The sequence below is a fragment of the Osmia bicornis genome, chromosome 1 (assembly GCF_907164935.1).
Source record: "Osmia bicornis bicornis chromosome 1, iOsmBic2.1, whole genome shotgun sequence".
Lineage (NCBI taxonomy): Eukaryota > Metazoa > Arthropoda > Insecta > Hymenoptera > Megachilidae > Osmia > Osmia bicornis.
Window position 1 is genome coordinate 16,407,028 of NC_060216.1, and position 17,411 is coordinate 16,424,438.

The 17,411-nt window shown below is 35.2% G+C and overlaps 3 protein-coding genes across 3 annotated transcripts; 2 read left to right on the plus strand and 1 right to left on the minus strand.

Annotated features, from left to right (window-relative positions):
• Nucleotides 1-52: 52 nt before the first annotated feature.
• Nucleotides 53-3,478, plus strand: LOC114871878 (ceramide phosphoethanolamine synthase). Its single transcript, XM_029178429.2, has 6 exons — nucleotides 53-479; nucleotides 713-1,037; nucleotides 1,161-1,489; nucleotides 1,561-1,701; nucleotides 1,809-1,963; nucleotides 2,103-3,478. The coding sequence occupies exons 2-6, from the start codon at nucleotides 735-737 to the stop codon at nucleotides 2,504-2,506; spliced, it is 1,332 nt and encodes a 443-aa protein (XP_029034262.1). The 5' UTR covers nucleotides 53-479; nucleotides 713-734; the 3' UTR covers nucleotides 2,507-3,478.
• A 488-nt stretch (nucleotides 3,479-3,966) lies between these two features.
• Nucleotides 3,967-6,469, plus strand: LOC114871895 (SET domain-containing protein SmydA-8-like). Its single transcript, XM_029178454.2, has 4 exons — nucleotides 3,967-4,481; nucleotides 4,680-5,057; nucleotides 5,305-5,640; nucleotides 5,998-6,469. Exons 1-4 carry the CDS (start codon nucleotides 4,030-4,032, stop codon nucleotides 6,311-6,313), a joined length of 1,482 nt encoding a protein of 493 aa, XP_029034287.1. The 5' UTR covers nucleotides 3,967-4,029; the 3' UTR covers nucleotides 6,314-6,469.
• A 91-nt stretch (nucleotides 6,470-6,560) lies between these two features.
• On the minus strand, nucleotides 6,561-12,258 carry LOC114871894 (protein NDNF). The gene is made up of 7 exons (XM_029178453.2): nucleotides 11,936-12,258; nucleotides 9,366-9,496; nucleotides 8,867-9,176; nucleotides 8,454-8,694; nucleotides 8,144-8,377; nucleotides 7,856-8,011; nucleotides 6,561-7,527 (listed from the first exon to the last, which is right to left on the minus strand). Exons 1-7 carry the CDS (start codon nucleotides 12,196-12,198, stop codon nucleotides 7,159-7,161), a joined length of 1,704 nt encoding a protein of 567 aa, XP_029034286.1. The 5' UTR covers nucleotides 12,199-12,258; the 3' UTR covers nucleotides 6,561-7,158.
• Nucleotides 12,259-17,411: the final 5,153 nt, after the last annotated feature.

Here is a 17,411-nt window from a genome sequence, read left to right on the forward strand (position 1 = left end):
CGTGCAATTGGCGTTGCCGGTCACGTAATGAGAAAAAGAGGAGGATGCTAAGATCCACGATAATTACAACAAAATATCAACCCTACAAGATATACCGTGTCGTTGTAATAAATTCCTAACCGTGCAACGTCAACGACATCAACGTCATTATTTACCATAAACAAATGTCGATTTTGTAAATACGAATCAAGAACAAAGAATTGTGCTTTTATGATCTCAAAAGTGTATCGCGCTCTGAATTTAGAGGCCCTTTGTACCTCAATTGGCATTTTTTCAATGGACAAAATTTATACCATGCTGAATGTGTCAATTGTATTTGTGACATTTTGATTAATGGTGTCATCTGGCTTATTTTATTTACATATACTGCCAACGTATGGTTCTGTTTGACAATAAGGCCATAATATTCATTATGTATAATAAACGCACGAAAAGATTGTGATATACAACTTTGATAATCCAAGTATTAAATTTCTAAGGTACGTAAATAGTCGTTTGAGGTTATGTTGGTTACATTTCAAAACGTAACTCATCGAATGAATAATTTAAATGTAACTCATTGAATTAATTAATTAAACGTAAAACCGACACCTGCTAATTAAAAATGTACATCTAAATTTATTTTCTCCTATTATATTTTATTATTTTAACCTAAATAAATACGTTTGTTATTATATTGTAATAATCACTAATATAACATTCTTTTACACAGAATTAGTACAACTTTACAATAAATGATGACTGCGAAAAATATAGCTGAATGGACACAAAAAGATGTGACAAAGTGGCTCAATGATTGTGGACACGAAAAATTTGTTGATTCATTTCTCTATCATGAAATTGATGGGAAGGTATTGTTGACTTTGAAAGAAGATGACCTGAAATTGATAGCTGTGAATATACACAAAATTGGAGATATCAAGAAGCTATATATTAATGTAAAGCAATTACAAAGGGATAACATGGCAGTATTATTTGAATTAGGATGCGTAGACATATTTCCTACACCCAATTTTTATAGTCATCATAAACATGAAGTAAGTAGAAACTTTTATCAGTCGTGCGCAACACAGGCGTCCGAGATTGCCGGCGCGCATTATTACGAGCAGAGGCTCAATCAATTTCCTGTGTATCAATTAATTATAGTTGATTTTTGACAGATGCCTATCAAGGTTATAAATAATGAGAATTCTATCGAGCACGAATTTCATTCAGCATCTGTCTCAGAAGATGGCCATGCATCACACTTGCCACCTGAAATATGGAAAGCTTTCATTAGTTTGGCATACTTATTTATTGTTACCTGGATTACTGCCTTTGTGATGGTCATTGTTCATGATAGAGTTCCTGATATGAAGAAGTATCCCCCATTACCTGACATATTTTTAGATAATGTTCCACATATTCCTTGGGCATTTGATATGTGCGAAGTCACAGGAACTATACTCTTTGCTATATGGCTTGTTGTGTTAATTTTTCATAAGTACAGGTAAAGTACAGACACGAGGTTTCAAAGGTATTTATTTTAGATGAGTGAATTAAAATTTTGATGATTTTCAGATTTATTTTATTGCGAAGATTTTTCGCTTTGTCTGGTACAGTCTTCCTGTTAAGATGCGTTACGATGCTTATTACTTCCTTATCAGTACCAGGTGCCCACTTGCAATGTCAACCACGTAAGGTGCCCGAAGATTGGACAAGGTATATTTCTTACAGCCTTCGAACTGACAATATAGCGGGAGTTTATTGTAGCGAGGGGGCGAGCGCTTATGAACACAAATAAATATACTGTCACTTTCATTTTACAGTTCTGCATATGTAGAGTTATACAACAAAATCGCTATGGCTTACGTTATATGGCGTGGTGCTGGTATGTCCATTCAAGGAGTCAGAACCTGTGGTGACTATATGTTTAGCGGACATACTGTTGCTCTTACAATGTTAAATTTTTTCATTACAGAATGTAAGTATTCGCTAATGAGCTTTTAACATTAAATATCTGCATTGTTGACTGCTTATAGCAGGCATGCGCACTAGATGTAGGCAGGTAATTTCCTTGTTAATATATAGTACTTCATACATATAATAAATAAATTTTACAGATACCCCAAGACAACTGTACTTCTTACACACCTTTACCTGGATGCTCAACATGTTTGGTATATTCTTCATTTTAGCCGCACATGAACATTATTCAATCGACGTTTTCGTAGCATTTTACATAACTTCCCGACTCTTTCTTTATTACCATACATTGGCGAATAATCAAGCATTAATGCAGCGTGATTCAAATAGAACTAGAATTTGGTTTCCATTATTCAGTTTCTTCGAATCTTCTGTTGATGGAATTGTACCGAATGAGTATGAATCACCGTCATTAATTGTTTGTAATCTTGTGGGTACAGGGAAAGATATATGGAATTTGGTACGGTCTTCAATCTGCTTCCGCAAATCATGGCGCGATGTAAATGGTAGCATAAAGAATAGCACAAAAAAGGAACACTAGCCAATTTATCTATTTTATCTGTTTTTTATTTATTTGATAGACTTCAGAGAATATTCATTTTGTTTTAAAAAAAATTAATTGTAAATATTTATTTTTCTAAGTAAATAAATCATCTAGCTGTTATTCGAAGAAATTTTTATGTTATTTAGATTTTTCTAACTATACTGCGGCATTTGGAAAGAAATTTTAACATTTTTTCATTTCTTTGTAAAATTGTACGTTTAATGCATTGCAAATCTCTGAAAGTTACGGTGATGAATTTTTAAATAAATCACAAATATTGCTAAAAGTTGATCTATGGATACTTTTATTCTATAACTTTTGATATGGTTCTTAAAGAGATGGAGAAATGTAATACTGTATAGAAATACATATAGTGTATAGGGATATGCGGGTAGGCAGATAAGTCGGCAGATGTTTGCCGACTAGACCCGAGTTCATAATTCAAACGTCCCTAATAAATAGCTTTTTCACCTTTAATTCGTACCTACTTTTTACTGAAATTAATTATAAGCGAAAGAATTGTAATATTAATCGTTCATATCTAATTGTTGCCATTTATTTCTATTGTCATAGGTCTCCATTATTTATGTTATTTAGATAGAATAAAATCTGTATATTAAATCTATTAATTAATAAGAGGCTATTCATAAGATATTTATATTTGTTACAAACAAAATCTTCAAACGAGGCTCACAATATATCGTGCTATTAAAATAAACCTAATACTTAAATAGCAAACTTATGTGATAAATATTCTACTTATATATACAATTATGACCATATTATATTAGGTTGACAAGATTATTTTTCTATATTGTATTACTTTCAATGTATTTTATATTCTTTTACAAACCAATGTATGTACATTCAAACTTTTGTAAATATAATACTTAAACTAGTTATAGAGTTAAGGTTGAACAGTTACAAATGCAATATACCAAATTTCACAATAAATTCTTTTAGAAAGCACTTACATTATACTTTCATTTCACCATTACCTAATAAAGTCTAACAAGAGAAGGTTTCCACGTATTTCATTTACTTATTAATAAAATTTAAATAAAAAAAATCTAGCATTCAAGTCCTGATTAAATAATTTGTTTTTAAAAGTAGTCATTGCATCTATTAGTAATTTATTGAAAAAAATAATAACAAAAATAATAAATTGTAATGAAAAAAGAAAGTGGATTCGAACTCGAGATCTCTATATTTGTAGTCACGCGTTTAACCGCATAAGCATATAAAGGGGTAAGTACAACATTTTCTTATACTTTAAAATAAATGGAGTAATTACTTTTAATTAGTATCTCCTAAACAATCAGATAGATGTGTTCATCTAATTAAATTCTATACAATGACAGAGTTTAATTAATAAGCGAGCGTAACATTTGGAAGCGATTAGTTCAATGTAATTGTAAGAAGATGGTTTCAAAAATAGCTTCCTATAATTAAACCAGCAGTATACAGACTTCGCCGCTTCTTCAGTCAGTAGCAATCTAGCTTTGTCTACGCCTCTTGTGATGATAAAAAATGAAAAATTAAACGAAACTGTATCGAATATGGAAGGTATTTGCCCGATCTGCAATGGACACGCGACATTAAAATGCAGTGGTTGTAAACATCAGTTTTATTGCAACAAGGAGCATCAGAAACAGGACTGGCCACGACACAAATCCATATGCCAGGCATGGGTGATTCACGAAGATTCGGAATTGGGTAGACACTTATTGGCATCGAGGGATCTGGATCCAGGTGACGTGATCCTGTCAGAGTCCCCTTTGGTTTGGGGACCGGCTTTGCACACGGATGACCAAAGGATATGTGTAGGATGTGGAAAACAGTGCATGAATAACAGCACCAGATGCCGAAGGTGCCTATGGCCAGCCTGTGACCCGGACTGTCCGGGTCTTTTTGATAAGAATAGACACAATTTGGAGTGTCCGTTTCTTGTTGAAGCAAGAGTCTTCCCTAGGTTTGTATAGTTCATTCATAAATCTTATTTCTTATGAAGACCCTTCAATGATGTAAGGATTGGATCAGGGTAGGCTACAATCGAATTTTTCAAATCCCAAAGATTTTGGGAAGTATTGTAGACGAAATTTGAACGTTTATTAATTTCGTTTCTTTGCTGCTTTTTAGATATTTATTTTTTATTCATATTTTTTCATAGATCCGATGTTCTCTTAGTGATACGAATGTTACTACTATCGCGCAAGAAATCAAAACAATGGGCAGCTTTAGAGAAATTACAAAGTCATGAAGATTCTCGTGGTCCAGGAACAGAAGCATATGAAGAAGCTATGAGTATAAGTCAACATATTGAACGTTTCTTATCAGGCATTAAAACTGATAAAGATATGGTAGGGAAGATCTGTGGATTGATAGATGTTAATGCATTAGAAACTGCACCGCCCAAAGGATGTGTCGCTATTTATAATACGGCTTGTCTTTTGGAGCATTCTTGCGTGGCTAATACGAGGCATTCTTTTCTGATCGATGATAAAGGAAGACCTAGAATCATTATCAAGGCTCTTTGTTTTATTAAAAAGTATGTGTATTCTTTCTTAGAGTTGGGTGACGGTCGGCTTCCCGAGGGTAAATGGCGATGCAGTGCAAACATTTATACGGGAAAATTTAATTTGATTTGATATTTATTTTATTATTCATATTTCTTTTTCCGAGATCATCATTTTACCTAGGGAAGCCCCCATACTATATTCTGTACAGTGTACAACGTATGTACTTCCATTCTAGTGCTATGTAGATTTCTCTTATGTTTTCTCATTTGCGTACAGAGGAGAACATTTAAGTACAATGTACACTCACGCACTATGGGCAACGAGAGCTCGAAGAACTCATCTCCTGGAAACAAAATACTTTTCCTGTCGTTGTAAACGATGTGCTGATCCAACGGAATTAGGATCCCATCTGGGCACTTTAAAATGTCCTCATGATAATGGTTTCATATTACCAAAAGACCCATTGGACTTTGAATCAGAATGGGCCTGCGATTCCTGTCCTGGTGTTCTTACGGCAGCGGAAGTGATGCAGTTTACTGGAAAGTTGGAGGAGGATGTCGACGAAGTTATGTTCCAACCGAGAAAAAATACATTAATCGATCTTTATTCCAGGTGAGATGATTAGAGCAGTACAATTTTGTAAAAATTTAGTTTTTTTTTTAAAAAAGACCACCATAAACACGTGTCGCCACTGATCGATTAAAAAAAGGCAGTTTATTTAAAATACGAAAATTGATCTTTCTGCCTTTAGTAATTTATTCTTAACTACCTCTATATTTTATAGAACATCATTAATAATTCCTTTATTTATACAAAAAGTAATTAGTTTACAAATTGTTATGATATATACATTAGGATACCTTAAATATTACAACTTTTGATTATTCTTGTTGATTAATCAAGTACAGAGTTACCTTAAAGCAACTTAATTTTTTAAACCGTAATTGATTCATTTTTTTTCTGTTTCAGGCTCACAACTTTGTTGCATCCAGGACATCAACAGTGTATCACCGTTGGTCATTCACTGATTCAACTACTGCCTGCAAATGATCCAAGGAAAGCTGAATTGTGTAAACGTATTATAGAAGTTACCAAATTATTGGATCCTTATGGTGCAAGAGTGGCATTGTACACAGCAGTTGCCTTAAGAGAATTATCCGTTTGCCCAGGAGAAGATAAAATAGGTCTTTTAGAAGAAGCATTATCTTTGTTGCAATATGAACCAGAAGATTCAGCTGGTAATAAACTTAGGTCGTTAATCAAGGCTGAATTAAAATACTCCTAATAAGTGTGACCTTTTATTGCCATGACTATCTTCATGGTGTATGAGGTGTAACAAATTAATTCGGTGCCTTTAAATTATGATTTTATAACTTCTTTGAATATTGGCACGAGAATTTGTCAACAATAAAAAAAGAGTTAAATAAATCATTAAAGTTTATTAATTATTAAGTTACTAAAGACTAAGTACTTTAAGCTTTATTTGTAATATACATCCTTTAAAACGCGATGTAATGAACAGTGAAAAAATATCTTTCGTAAATTCAAATAAACTCGTTTGGTTCAATTTTAAAAAAGTTACAAAAGGACTGTACATATACTTTGCATGGCTGCTCTGCATGGTAGCCATTGTGATACTTTTATATCCTAATGTTCTAGCAGAATTCTGCCATTTGTGATGCAACAACCTAATATATTGTATATGTATTTACAATGCAAGTGTAATTGGTACCTATATTGATTAATATTTTTACAGAGAAAAATTGTAGAAAGGTATCTTAAACTAGAGAGAAAAAAAAATGCAAATTCCAAAATGTAAACATTATGGAGTGAATCTGGACTAGATTTAGCCTCGAAAAGAATGTCTTTTTGTAATTGAAAGAATTTTGAATTTTAGAAAAAAATAGACATTACTTTATCAAATTGAATTAGTTGGAATTTCAATTAAAAAATTTCAGAATGTTAAACTTCTTAAATTCCAAAATTCCAAAGCTTAGGTTTCCAAATTTTCTGCCTTCCAGAATTTCGAAATTTCTAAGGGACCCCGAAATAAATCCTAATTACTCCAATGACGAAGAAAGAGGACAGCAGGGTTAATAATTGTCATTGGTAATTTCTATTTCGTTAGTATCAAGGTATACAGGAACGTCGTGTACGTACAACTAACAGTGGATAGGATAAAGATTGACCCTTCAATTGAGCCGTGATTTGTAGAAGATAGGTCTTTCCTGGTTGCAGTCTCTTCAGGGTGAAAGGAAGTGCCCTATCCTTAGGAGGACTTTGTTTCTCTTCGCATACTTCGAAGGTATATTCGGAACGACGTCGACGATGAAGACCACATTGGTCTGGTATTGTTGTTATGCTGGATATTGATGATGAACTTTTTAATTCTCGTACTAGGATGCAATATTTTGCTGCACCTGCCGATTCTACTCCTACCGTTACTTCGTGGCAAGTTCTTAGAGAACGATACTCGTGGGGTGCACTTCTAGATGGTATCTAAAGAAAATGGTTTAATACATCTTATCGTTAGTAATATACCATTTCACATCTTCACATCATGAAATTATATCAGACCTCCCATGTCTCATGATAGGCCTGCCTTTACATTTAATTGAGAGAAAAATCCTTTACGACTTTCATCATCAAGGCAATGCTTTACAAATTCTAAGTTGTTTGCACGATTAAATAACGAGTTTTATAAACGATCTTGAAAGATAGGTTCTGAAACATTGTCTGTAATCATGTGTTTCGATCAGCGTACCGAGAAGATGAATATTACGCTGACAATGTTATTTAACAGAGATTACTTCATTCATGGATTCACCTGAGGGTATATGGTCGACGATTCTTGGGTGGCTAGTACTTTTATGGCGGATACCCGTACTAATTCCTGTGGTGTAGCGGATATCCGTAATGTGTATGTCTTCCCCGAAGTTAAAGGTGGTACCCTTAATGATGCATATCCTACAACCTCTTTTTCCTACAAATGTAAACCACTAATAATATTACTAGGAATCTCTTCATTGGTACACGATACCTATACAATTAAGTTTCTGATACATTTTGTAAAAAAATTTGGATTTTCTTTAAATATTTTAAGAAGGTTTCTTACCCTTAAAATTCCTGGCCCATTTAATTTCGCTTTAACGATGCCACCACCACAGGGTAGAATATGGAAGATACTCGAGGCATTTCCTGGAGGACGGTACCGGAAGTTGATGAATCCATCAGTTTTTCGTAAATTTGCAGTAGTGTACCTTCCGGTACGTAGTATCAGTTCCGGGGTTCTTCGGAATCTTATAGCATCGGTTGCTATCCGATTCGAAACATTATTTCGGGTATTCACCTGACGTGGAATAAGAATAATTACGATCGATGATTTGCCGACTTTTATAAGCTCTTTTCAGATCGTTCTTACTAACCACGTATAAAGTGAAATTGTACGTGGTATCGTACTTCATTCTGTGAAGCGTCAATTTTGTTTGACGCACGCAATGAAGTCCTTCCGGAATACCACGATGTTGTTGTTCCTTCGAAGAGCTTCCTTTACTTGGATAAGGATGGACACGTAATAAGTTCTGCGCTGCGCAAAGCGTTAAAGGGTGTGCTTGAGATCCTGATGTCACTGCTAAACAATAATGAGAGAGATGGGGATCTATGTTGCTGTAAAAATAAACAAATTATTCCTTAAAGTCGTATTTATCGATATTCCAAACTCAAAATGATTCGACATTCGGCATATGAAGGTTGAAGTTTCAAAATTCAAATTTTAAAATTTCACAAAATTTATTAAACGTTAATTAACCAAATTAAAAAAAAAAATTATTAACTATACCTTTTATTCCAAGATATGGTAAGTCGTCTTTTGCTCCTTCGTTGCTGAAATCTTAATGAATGATGACGATTTTCTCTTTCATTAGCATACAATTCCGGAATATGTCGTAATCCACTTGATGTTGCATACAAGAGTACTGTGCTAGGTGTTAATTTTTGTAGATTCGCATCTGGCGGATCCATAGATTCAATTTCGAACCAATATAAACCAGCTCTTGTTTTTGATATGGTGAAATTCTGGTCCTCTGCTCCTTTGTAGGTAAAGAGGGGAGAACCTGGCTTCAAACTTTTCACTGGCCATCGCGATTGAGCTATTATATTAATCATAATTTAAAATTATTCTTCCGAGTTTTGAAAAATTTTGTATACTTCCAATGTTTTATAATTGTGGAATTTTAATTAGTTAGACACTAAATATGACTATAAATATAAAATCATAAGAAATTATTATTTTTTTATCGTATCACCCCCATATATTTTATATTAATGTGATTTCATACAGTTTGCTCCTTCCGTTTCTTCAGTGTTTTCGGGTGGTTCGACGTAACTGACTGTCCATGATATGGGTCCGCTACATGGACTGACTAGTAAGGTAAGAGGTGGACCTTCCCGTGGACTTAGATAATAGAACCTGTAATAATTTCAGCTGCATCCAGTACGATATTAATGTTCTACACGTGTTAAGTTTAACCGTATACGATTTTAATTAATACGTTAATTAAATAATAAACCTATGATTCGTTACTATTTATTTATAGGGTACATTGATTATAAGAATCAATGAAAAGTTGATCAAAATCTCGTTAAAATCCAACTCCGTTCAGTGAGTAAGTTCTTGTCAGAAGGCGTCGCGGCGTCACGCGTCGCAGGGACGGTTATTGGCGAGGATTTCCAGGAAAGTCGCGAGACGGCCTCGCGACACGAACCCGAATGACAGAATCAATTCGTGTCTGTAGTGGGACAAACCGACCGCCAAAATTAGACCAAGGGGGTCGTGGCTACGCGACCCCAGACGCCGCGACGCCGGCATTGTGTGTAGACGCTAATTTTACAATAGTCGTTTCAGTGCCAGGCAGTCAGCGAAGAGCACGTGCGGCGTCCCGACGCTCTCGCCGGACGATTCTAACGGGATGAAACGCGACGATGTTCTAAAGGGATGAAGGGGGAGGGGGACAGGAGACAGAGAAAGAATGATACGACGACTATGCACAGGCGTATGCTTAAAGGGTTAAATAGATTCTGATTTCGAAACTTGGATATATTGAATTTTGCAGTTTTGCAATTTGAATTTCGAAGGCTGAATTTTGAAATGCTGATTTTGAAACTTTGCAATTTTGATTTAAAGATTTTAAAACCTTGAATTTTGAGATTTTGCATTTCGAAATTTGAATTTTATTTGGGTTCTTCTGAACCATCATTGTTATTATCATTTTTTAGTGAGTTTGACATGGATGCTATGAATTCTGATTAAGTGACATTTTGGAGATACGTATATTAATGGCATATTCAATGGTATGTAAATGAGGTATGTAAAAAAATGTTTATATACTATGTAATTATGTCCTATATCCATACGATATGAAGTTAAATATACTCAAAATTCAAGTTTAATGTGCAACCTAGAGTTTTAATGTTCGAAGTAATAGTACAATTAGACTTGCGTATGAGTTTCACGGAAAGCATCTGATAGTAAGTAGAATTTTATGGCGCGTAGCGTCGCGACGCATCGGATCATTAAGTACAGTAGACGTATTACTAAGAAAATACTGCTCGCTCTGACAATACTAGCAAAACAAACAAAACATTCAAATACGATGCGAAAAAAGGAAGCTCGTAAAAGAAACACCTAGGAAAGTAGTTAATACGACGTTCCTGGTAATTCGAGTCAAATTACAATTTATAAAATCAGTGTTATGGTTGATGAAACACGGCACGGGGTTCGTGACGTTCCCGTATAAACGTTGAAAGCCCCATAGGGCTGGATACACGTGCATCGAATAAACAAGCCTATGTAGGCGCAAACGAAATTCGCATGAATTGTTTCTATAGTTCGTCGAAATGTGAATGCACCATTCTTATGTGCCGTTTATCTTTAGGCCAAAGCGTATGTAATTTTGGTCAATGAGAAAGGAAAAGATTGTACTTTGCAGCTGTTGCTATTCCATTCGTGATATGAAATTGTTGGTAGATAGATGACCATCTAACCGTGTATTATAATAAGGTGAATCTCTGGTAGCTATTAAAAAAAAAATGTCTAAAAAGTTTAGATATTCATTTTTAGTGAGTTCTAAGCTTTAATTTGATGTGCCATAAGTGGCATTTCAGAACACTTTTATGTCATGAAATTGACTTGGATCTCTTGCGTTTCGAAATTAGATATTTGATATAGTGAAACAACACTGTTTGCTATAATTGACTGCCAGACATTTTGTATTAAGAATATCAATGGAGCATTTGTATGATCATTTTCATTAAATTTTAAGCTTTATTTTGATGTATCATAAGTGGTATTTGAAGATACTTTTATGTCATGAAATTGCTTTAGAATATTGATGTGTAAACATTGCTTAATTCTTTTATAACAAAAGGATTGTTATATTGTTCTTTTCTATAGAAGTGATAGTTGCATAGTTGAAATAGTTGTTTCTAAGATACATTAGTCATTCCAATGTGTTTCGTTATCCGATAGTCAGAGACATAATACGTTCTCAGTAATGTAATCTACAGGTATCCACGTTTCTATTATATTGCCTGGACGAAGGATTTGGCATTCCGTATAAATTGGACTGTAATGTAATCTATGTTATTTCAGTCCCATGTAATTCATCTCACAATGAAAATAAAGTAAAAACATCAAAGTAATATACTTTATTTTTATCATTTCTGCAACTATTGAAAAAATAAAAATAATAAAATCTCTTAAAAAAATTAAATTTAAAGAAATTCCATAAAAAAAAAGAAATTTTACTTTACGATTAATATACCCAACATTTCAGATACCATCATTTAAACCCCTCAACCCCTACATGATCAAAATGACCCCGCGTTAGGACCCGAAGTGCATACTCACTGAGACACATTGCCAGGCCGAAGGGTAGCAGGTATCTGGTACTCGGGATGTAGAACACCGGTCCTATTAAATTCCTGCGCCCTGGTAGGTTTCTCAGCCCCAAATGGTCTCGGACTACCCATCGTCTTGTACCCTTGTTGTTGCTGTTGTTGTTGCTGCTGGGACAATTGTTGCAGTTGCCTGAGCTGCAACTGTCTGTCGCAGAAGGTGCAGCCGGTGACCACTGACACGAACGCGAGGACGAAAGCAACTATAGAGCGCATTTTCCTTGATTATGAAACAACAGAGGCCGACGCCGACGACGCCGCGACGTCCGTCGTCCAGTGGCGAGCTCGTTCGACTGTAGACGATGCCAGTCGGCGAGCGAGGCTGCCGCTTGGGAAACCACGCTGAGACGAAACGAAATAACCCCTCTACCGAGGCGACTTCGTGTTTGCCCCATCTTCTGGAAGGAACCCTCTTCCTCCCCGCCCTACTTCCCAGTCCCCCTCGAACGAAACCGTCCTATACACGTTGTTACGTTTTGCCATGCATATGCTGACCCACGTGTGCACGTCCGTAACCCTGATTCCGATGAATTTGTCCGCGAGCACTGGTAGGTCAGTTCAGGGGTGTTATTCACCCTGCATCTACTGCTTCACCGTCTTCGGCTGTGTATGTGCAAAGTGAACGGGGTCAGCCGACTTTCTAAGGTTAAACTATGCGTAACTGTCAATATTAATAGGAATATTGCGTTAGGTATGACATACGCGGAGTGGCGTAATTGGTAAAGGTCATGGTCCAGCTGTTGAGACACTGTGATTCAATCTAATAGTGTTGGAACGCCTATGGACTATGATTTTTTGGAATTTTCATGATTAAACAGATGGGAATCTAACAAGATTCTGACTGGTGCTGGTTTAGATTTGATACCAAACTCTGCCCTCCACCGCAGAGGGCATCGACCCTTAAGTCGCATCCCTCCTATTGGTATGCGTGCTATTATTGCTATTATTGTTATTTGCGTATTAAATTAGGCAAAGAAAGAAGGTTAAAATGTGCGATCATTAAGAAAAAGTTAGACACCCAATTGAACATGACCTCTTTACGACTGCTCCCGCATCAATGGCGTAGACAGTAATGCTACCAGTAGCATAGATAAATAAGTAGGTAACTATTAAGTCCCTTGGAGTATCGTACTTGGTAAGGATAAAACAAGGCGGATGGAGTGGCATCAAACGGGGCTTTCCTGTTTCGTCGGGGCGCGATGGAAGAAGGAGCCGATATGGCGCGAAAGATCGCGAAGAAAGGGAAGTTATATACGGTACGGTTCGCTGTATCTTGGACCAACCATGGGATGATGATGACGGCAGGTCTGGCGGGTGGCAGGCCAATAAATCATTGCCTACAGTGTGGGAACCTCTGCCTATATGCTTCTCGATGCTTGTATGGGATATGCCATCGGTAAAACCTTTACTCACGTGAGCTGGTCGCAGGGTGACCGTACGTCCTACGTGCATATAACTCGATCTCTTTTTATCGTTTTCTTCAGGGCACTGTATACGTATTCTGTAGAGTAAAAGCGTTAATTCATCATATATATATATATACATTTAGCAGTTAATACACAATGTCATGTGATTAACATAAGTTCTATTGTAGAAATATAAAAAATTTCAGGTGAATATGATAAAAGATTATTAGTTGTAATTTATGAAATTTTTATTGGAGTAGTTAGGATTTTTCTATGGGTGGACCAGGTTCATAGTAATTTTTCAAATGCAAATTATCGATATGACGTTTTTCACAGTCAGATTTTTTCAATGGATTATGAATCAATGCAGTTCGTTTTTGGACGGTAGGCACTTTCAAGTGCACGGTATACATATACCGGTGCTTCCGATGAGAGATTGTGATCGTGTCGGGAAAGTAACGATTACCGAAAAAGGCTGATCCCTTGTACCGATTCGTTCGGTTACTGATTACAAGGGATTGATCGTTACCCATCACAACAATGTAATCAATGTGTTCAATATGTACAGCGTCGATCATGGTAGGCTTCCCTAAAGAAAAAAGAAAAAAGACTAATCAATTTTATTTTCTATATTAATCATAACGTTCCAATATATCTGAAGTTTTAAGGCAATATTATTTCTATTTTTTTAACAGTTAATTTTGCGTGAAGCAATTCTTATAATATCTTATGTAAGAGTGTAACGTAATTCACAAAAAAAGATAATGGATTTTAATAAGATCATGTTCGCAATAGGTCCGCTCCAAAAAGAAAAAAGAATTATTCAAAGAAGCAAAACGATACAAGGGAGATAAAAGCAACCGGCGTACTGCTTCCGTCAGGTATCGTTTTTTTGACCAATTGTCCTTTCGATCAATTTTTTTCCACTTTGATAAATTTCATGCAAAGGTATTTTGGTAGAACGTTTTACTTTGATGTAGAATGCTGTATTGTGTAATTTGTTGCAGTAGCATGAACACGCGGAATCTTATAGCCTGTACGCGTGTATCATGATTCTTATGTGTTTCTTGTATACAGGGTGTCTTATCTCAGTTGGTCATCAATTATTACGTCATTTCAAGAGGTCTGTGTGTTTTTCAGATGAATTTTATTATGGAATATATTTAATTTTCAATGTAATTTTTTACTTCCTTTCTATAAAATGTCATCTGAAAATTATATTCTTTAAGAATTTACAGTGATTCTCTATTCAGCAATTCTTCAATCCCACAATCCCACAAATTCCATAAACTCTGGAAAATATTACAACACTTCTTTTTGTAAGAAAAATCAATATACAATTCAATTTAAAAAGGTAAATGTGGTTATGAAATCTCAAAAGAAGATACGATCTTAAGGTGACCTTAAGGTGTCTGTAAATACCTATAACAAAATAATGAGACAGATGATGGTCAAGTTAGATAAAACACCCTATATATGTTGACGTATATTGTTGCAAAACAGGTTAACACCATGAAATCGGATATCCCATTGTTGAGAATGAAGCGATCCGGATCTTTAGTAGATATGGGTGAATTATTCACGCAACATTGTGAATTCAGGTGCTTTATCTCGGAACCTGTTAAAGCTGGCTCGTTTACCTGACACTGTGTATCTGTACGAGTAAATAAATTGATGCTGCAATATCATCTTATTGCAAATAATATATTATAAATATTTCAAATTACATTATACATAATTTTCTTTGTAACAAATCTTTAAACAAAATAGAAAGAAAATTAATTATCGATGTTTTTTTTTTTAATTGAAACAGTTGTACGATGAAAGATTCAGAATTTAATTATACAAAAATTACAGTTACCTTTGCAAGTCTTAAATTCCGCAAAGCATTGGTTCAATTCTTCAGCCACATGTTGAGTAAAAACTTGTCACAGTTTAATTCACGCCGGAAACGAAGTAAAGTATTTTTGCTCCTTGTAGCCAATCTCATAAACAAGTTGCACCTTAATTATATCGCATCCAATTAATCTTCTCTGAAATTTACACGAGGGCCTACAATGTTACAAACCTGACTTCCCATTAATTGGCCGTGTAATCTCATTTCTAAGAATACATCGGTTTTTTTTTCTTCAACCATGTGTATTTTTTCATCTTAATTGTCGTTCACCTTTTCAGTTCTTATTTTGTAGACAGGTCCAAGAGATATGTGGTAGATATTTCGTGTCGTTGTTTTCTTATTTTCCTATTTTGCTACAAAATTTGAAAAAGTCAAATTAAAATTTTAAAATATTTGCATATCTCTCCATTTTTCTACCGAAAAATGTTTTAATTTCCTATTAGCTTTTCTTTCCATTAAAAGTTTCTTTTTATTTTTATCACTTTATGATAGGTAGAGAAATGAGAGATGAACACTATACCTCAGACTGTGAGGTTAGCCGCAATTTATTGGAACAAATAACGTTAGGAGGGTAGGCGAAAAAGAGCTACACCACACTCTTAACTTTGACAAGACTCGGTTCACTTGGGTCGTTTCTGTTCCCAACGAGTCCACGATGGAGCCTCGAATGTCAGGTTCCGATGATCCCAGTTGAGTATCGAGTTTACACGTAACTTTTCTTTTATCTCTCTCTCCTTCGCGAAGACCTACTCTCAGGTGTTCAGGGTGATAGTGACCCTGGCCGAGAGGACCCTGCCGACACCTTCCAAGTGTTACGCGGTCCAAGTGTTACCGTATAACCGTGCAAGAAAATCTCACCTGGCCACGTGAGGTCCCTTTCGGACTACTCAGATGTCACACTGGCAACCTGAGATCTTATTTGGAGCGTGCAGAGCAGCACACCTATATCTACACCTTTGATGGTGTACCGTAAAAAAGGAACCTAATAAATTTCTTCTCCTAAATTTATTTCGCTCGATTAGCACGTTTCCGTGAAACTTGAGGGCAGGTTACTTTCTTCCCCTTTTCCTTTTTTCGGGAATCTGGAACCTGTTGCTCAATTGAATTGATATTATTAGGGGAATTTTATAGACCACACGACTCTATGTACATATTCAAGTATCTGTACCTAAATAACTAAAAATTATTGATTTTTATATAACATAATAGATTTTTATCTATTTATTTTTGTTGCACCGTGTTATCGAACTTTAACTGCAGCTTTGATTAAATACAGAGTGGAATTGAAGTAGAAGAATGTCATACATTACTGAAACAATCCACAGATATTAGTATGAATTCATACGAATTATTTTGTAATTTTAAACTTTTCAAAAGTTCGTACCGGGAGGTACTTCTCAAAAAATTAAGCGGTATTTAATTAAAACTTTTCATTACAGTTTAACATACCTATCTCTCTTTTAATACTCTCATAAAGGTTCTGAAATATGTGTACATATTTTGTATTATTATATAACTGCTTTAGGGTCTTCAATTCCCGACAATATTGCATTCATGAAAATTATTAATTAAGGGATACAATAGGATCTTCCTCCGTGATTTAATTAATATTATCAATAACATTTTTGTTGCCGAATTAAAGAAGCTAATTTTTTAAAATAAATAAAATCGTTTATATAAAATATTAATTTCGCAAATTAAGATTAAAATTTAACGTTTATACGCAGGTGGTGGTCCGCTATAGAACTATATACATATGGGGCCTTCTTCCCTACATCGTTATTCTCGTCGGAACCGCCTAAGGGGAAAGGTGGGAAGCCGGAACATCAGCATTTTCCCTGGGGAAGCCTGATTTGATCGAGAGTGTACTCTAGTCGCCTATTGCTCTCACTATGTATGTATTTATAGGTCCTTTCAAAATAGTTTCAGAGCAGTGTTACAAAGAGCGTAGAAATTCACGTGAATTCATGCGCATACGATGTCACATTCTCACTAAAAGCTGTATTTCATCTTCCAAGCCTTCTACTGTATTCTGAATCAACGAACAATTTTAATTACGCTCGTAAAATCATCAAAGAACTAAGCCCCGCTTAGAATTTAGAAAATGCACCAATTGCTCAAACACT

Bases quoted from the DNA above. Each gene is read 5' to 3' on its own strand.
- LOC114871878 (XM_029178429.2), top strand. From the start codon at position 735: ATGATGACTGCGAAAAATATAGCTGAATGGACACAAAAAGATGTGACA. The intron at 1,038-1,160 runs GTAAGTAGAAAC...GATTTTTGACAG, and splicing joins ATAGTCATCATAAACATGAA to ATGCCTATCAAGGTTATAAA. The intron at 1,964-2,102 runs GTAAGTATTCGC...TAAATTTTACAG, and splicing joins AAATTTTTTCATTACAGAAT to ATACCCCAAGACAACTGTAC.
- LOC114871895 (XM_029178454.2), top strand. From the start codon at position 4,030: ATGATAAAAAATGAAAAATTAAACGAAACTGTATCGAATATGGAAGGT. The intron at 4,482-4,679 runs GTTTGTATAGTT...ATTTTTTCATAG, and splicing joins GAAGCAAGAGTCTTCCCTAG to ATCCGATGTTCTCTTAGTGA. The intron at 5,058-5,304 runs GTATGTGTATTC...ATTTGCGTACAG, and splicing joins GCTCTTTGTTTTATTAAAAA to AGGAGAACATTTAAGTACAA.
- LOC114871894 (XM_029178453.2), bottom strand. From the start codon at position 12,198: ATGCGCTCTATAGTTGCTTTCGTCCTCGCGTTCGTGTCAGTGGTCACC. The intron at 9,177-9,365 runs GTATGAAATCAC...TTAATATAATAG, and splicing joins AGAAACGGAAGGAGCAAACT to CTCAATCGCGATGGCCAGTG. The intron at 7,528-7,855 runs GTGAATCCATGA...CATTTTCTTTAG, and splicing joins CGTCGACCATATACCCTCAG to ATACCATCTAGAAGTGCACC.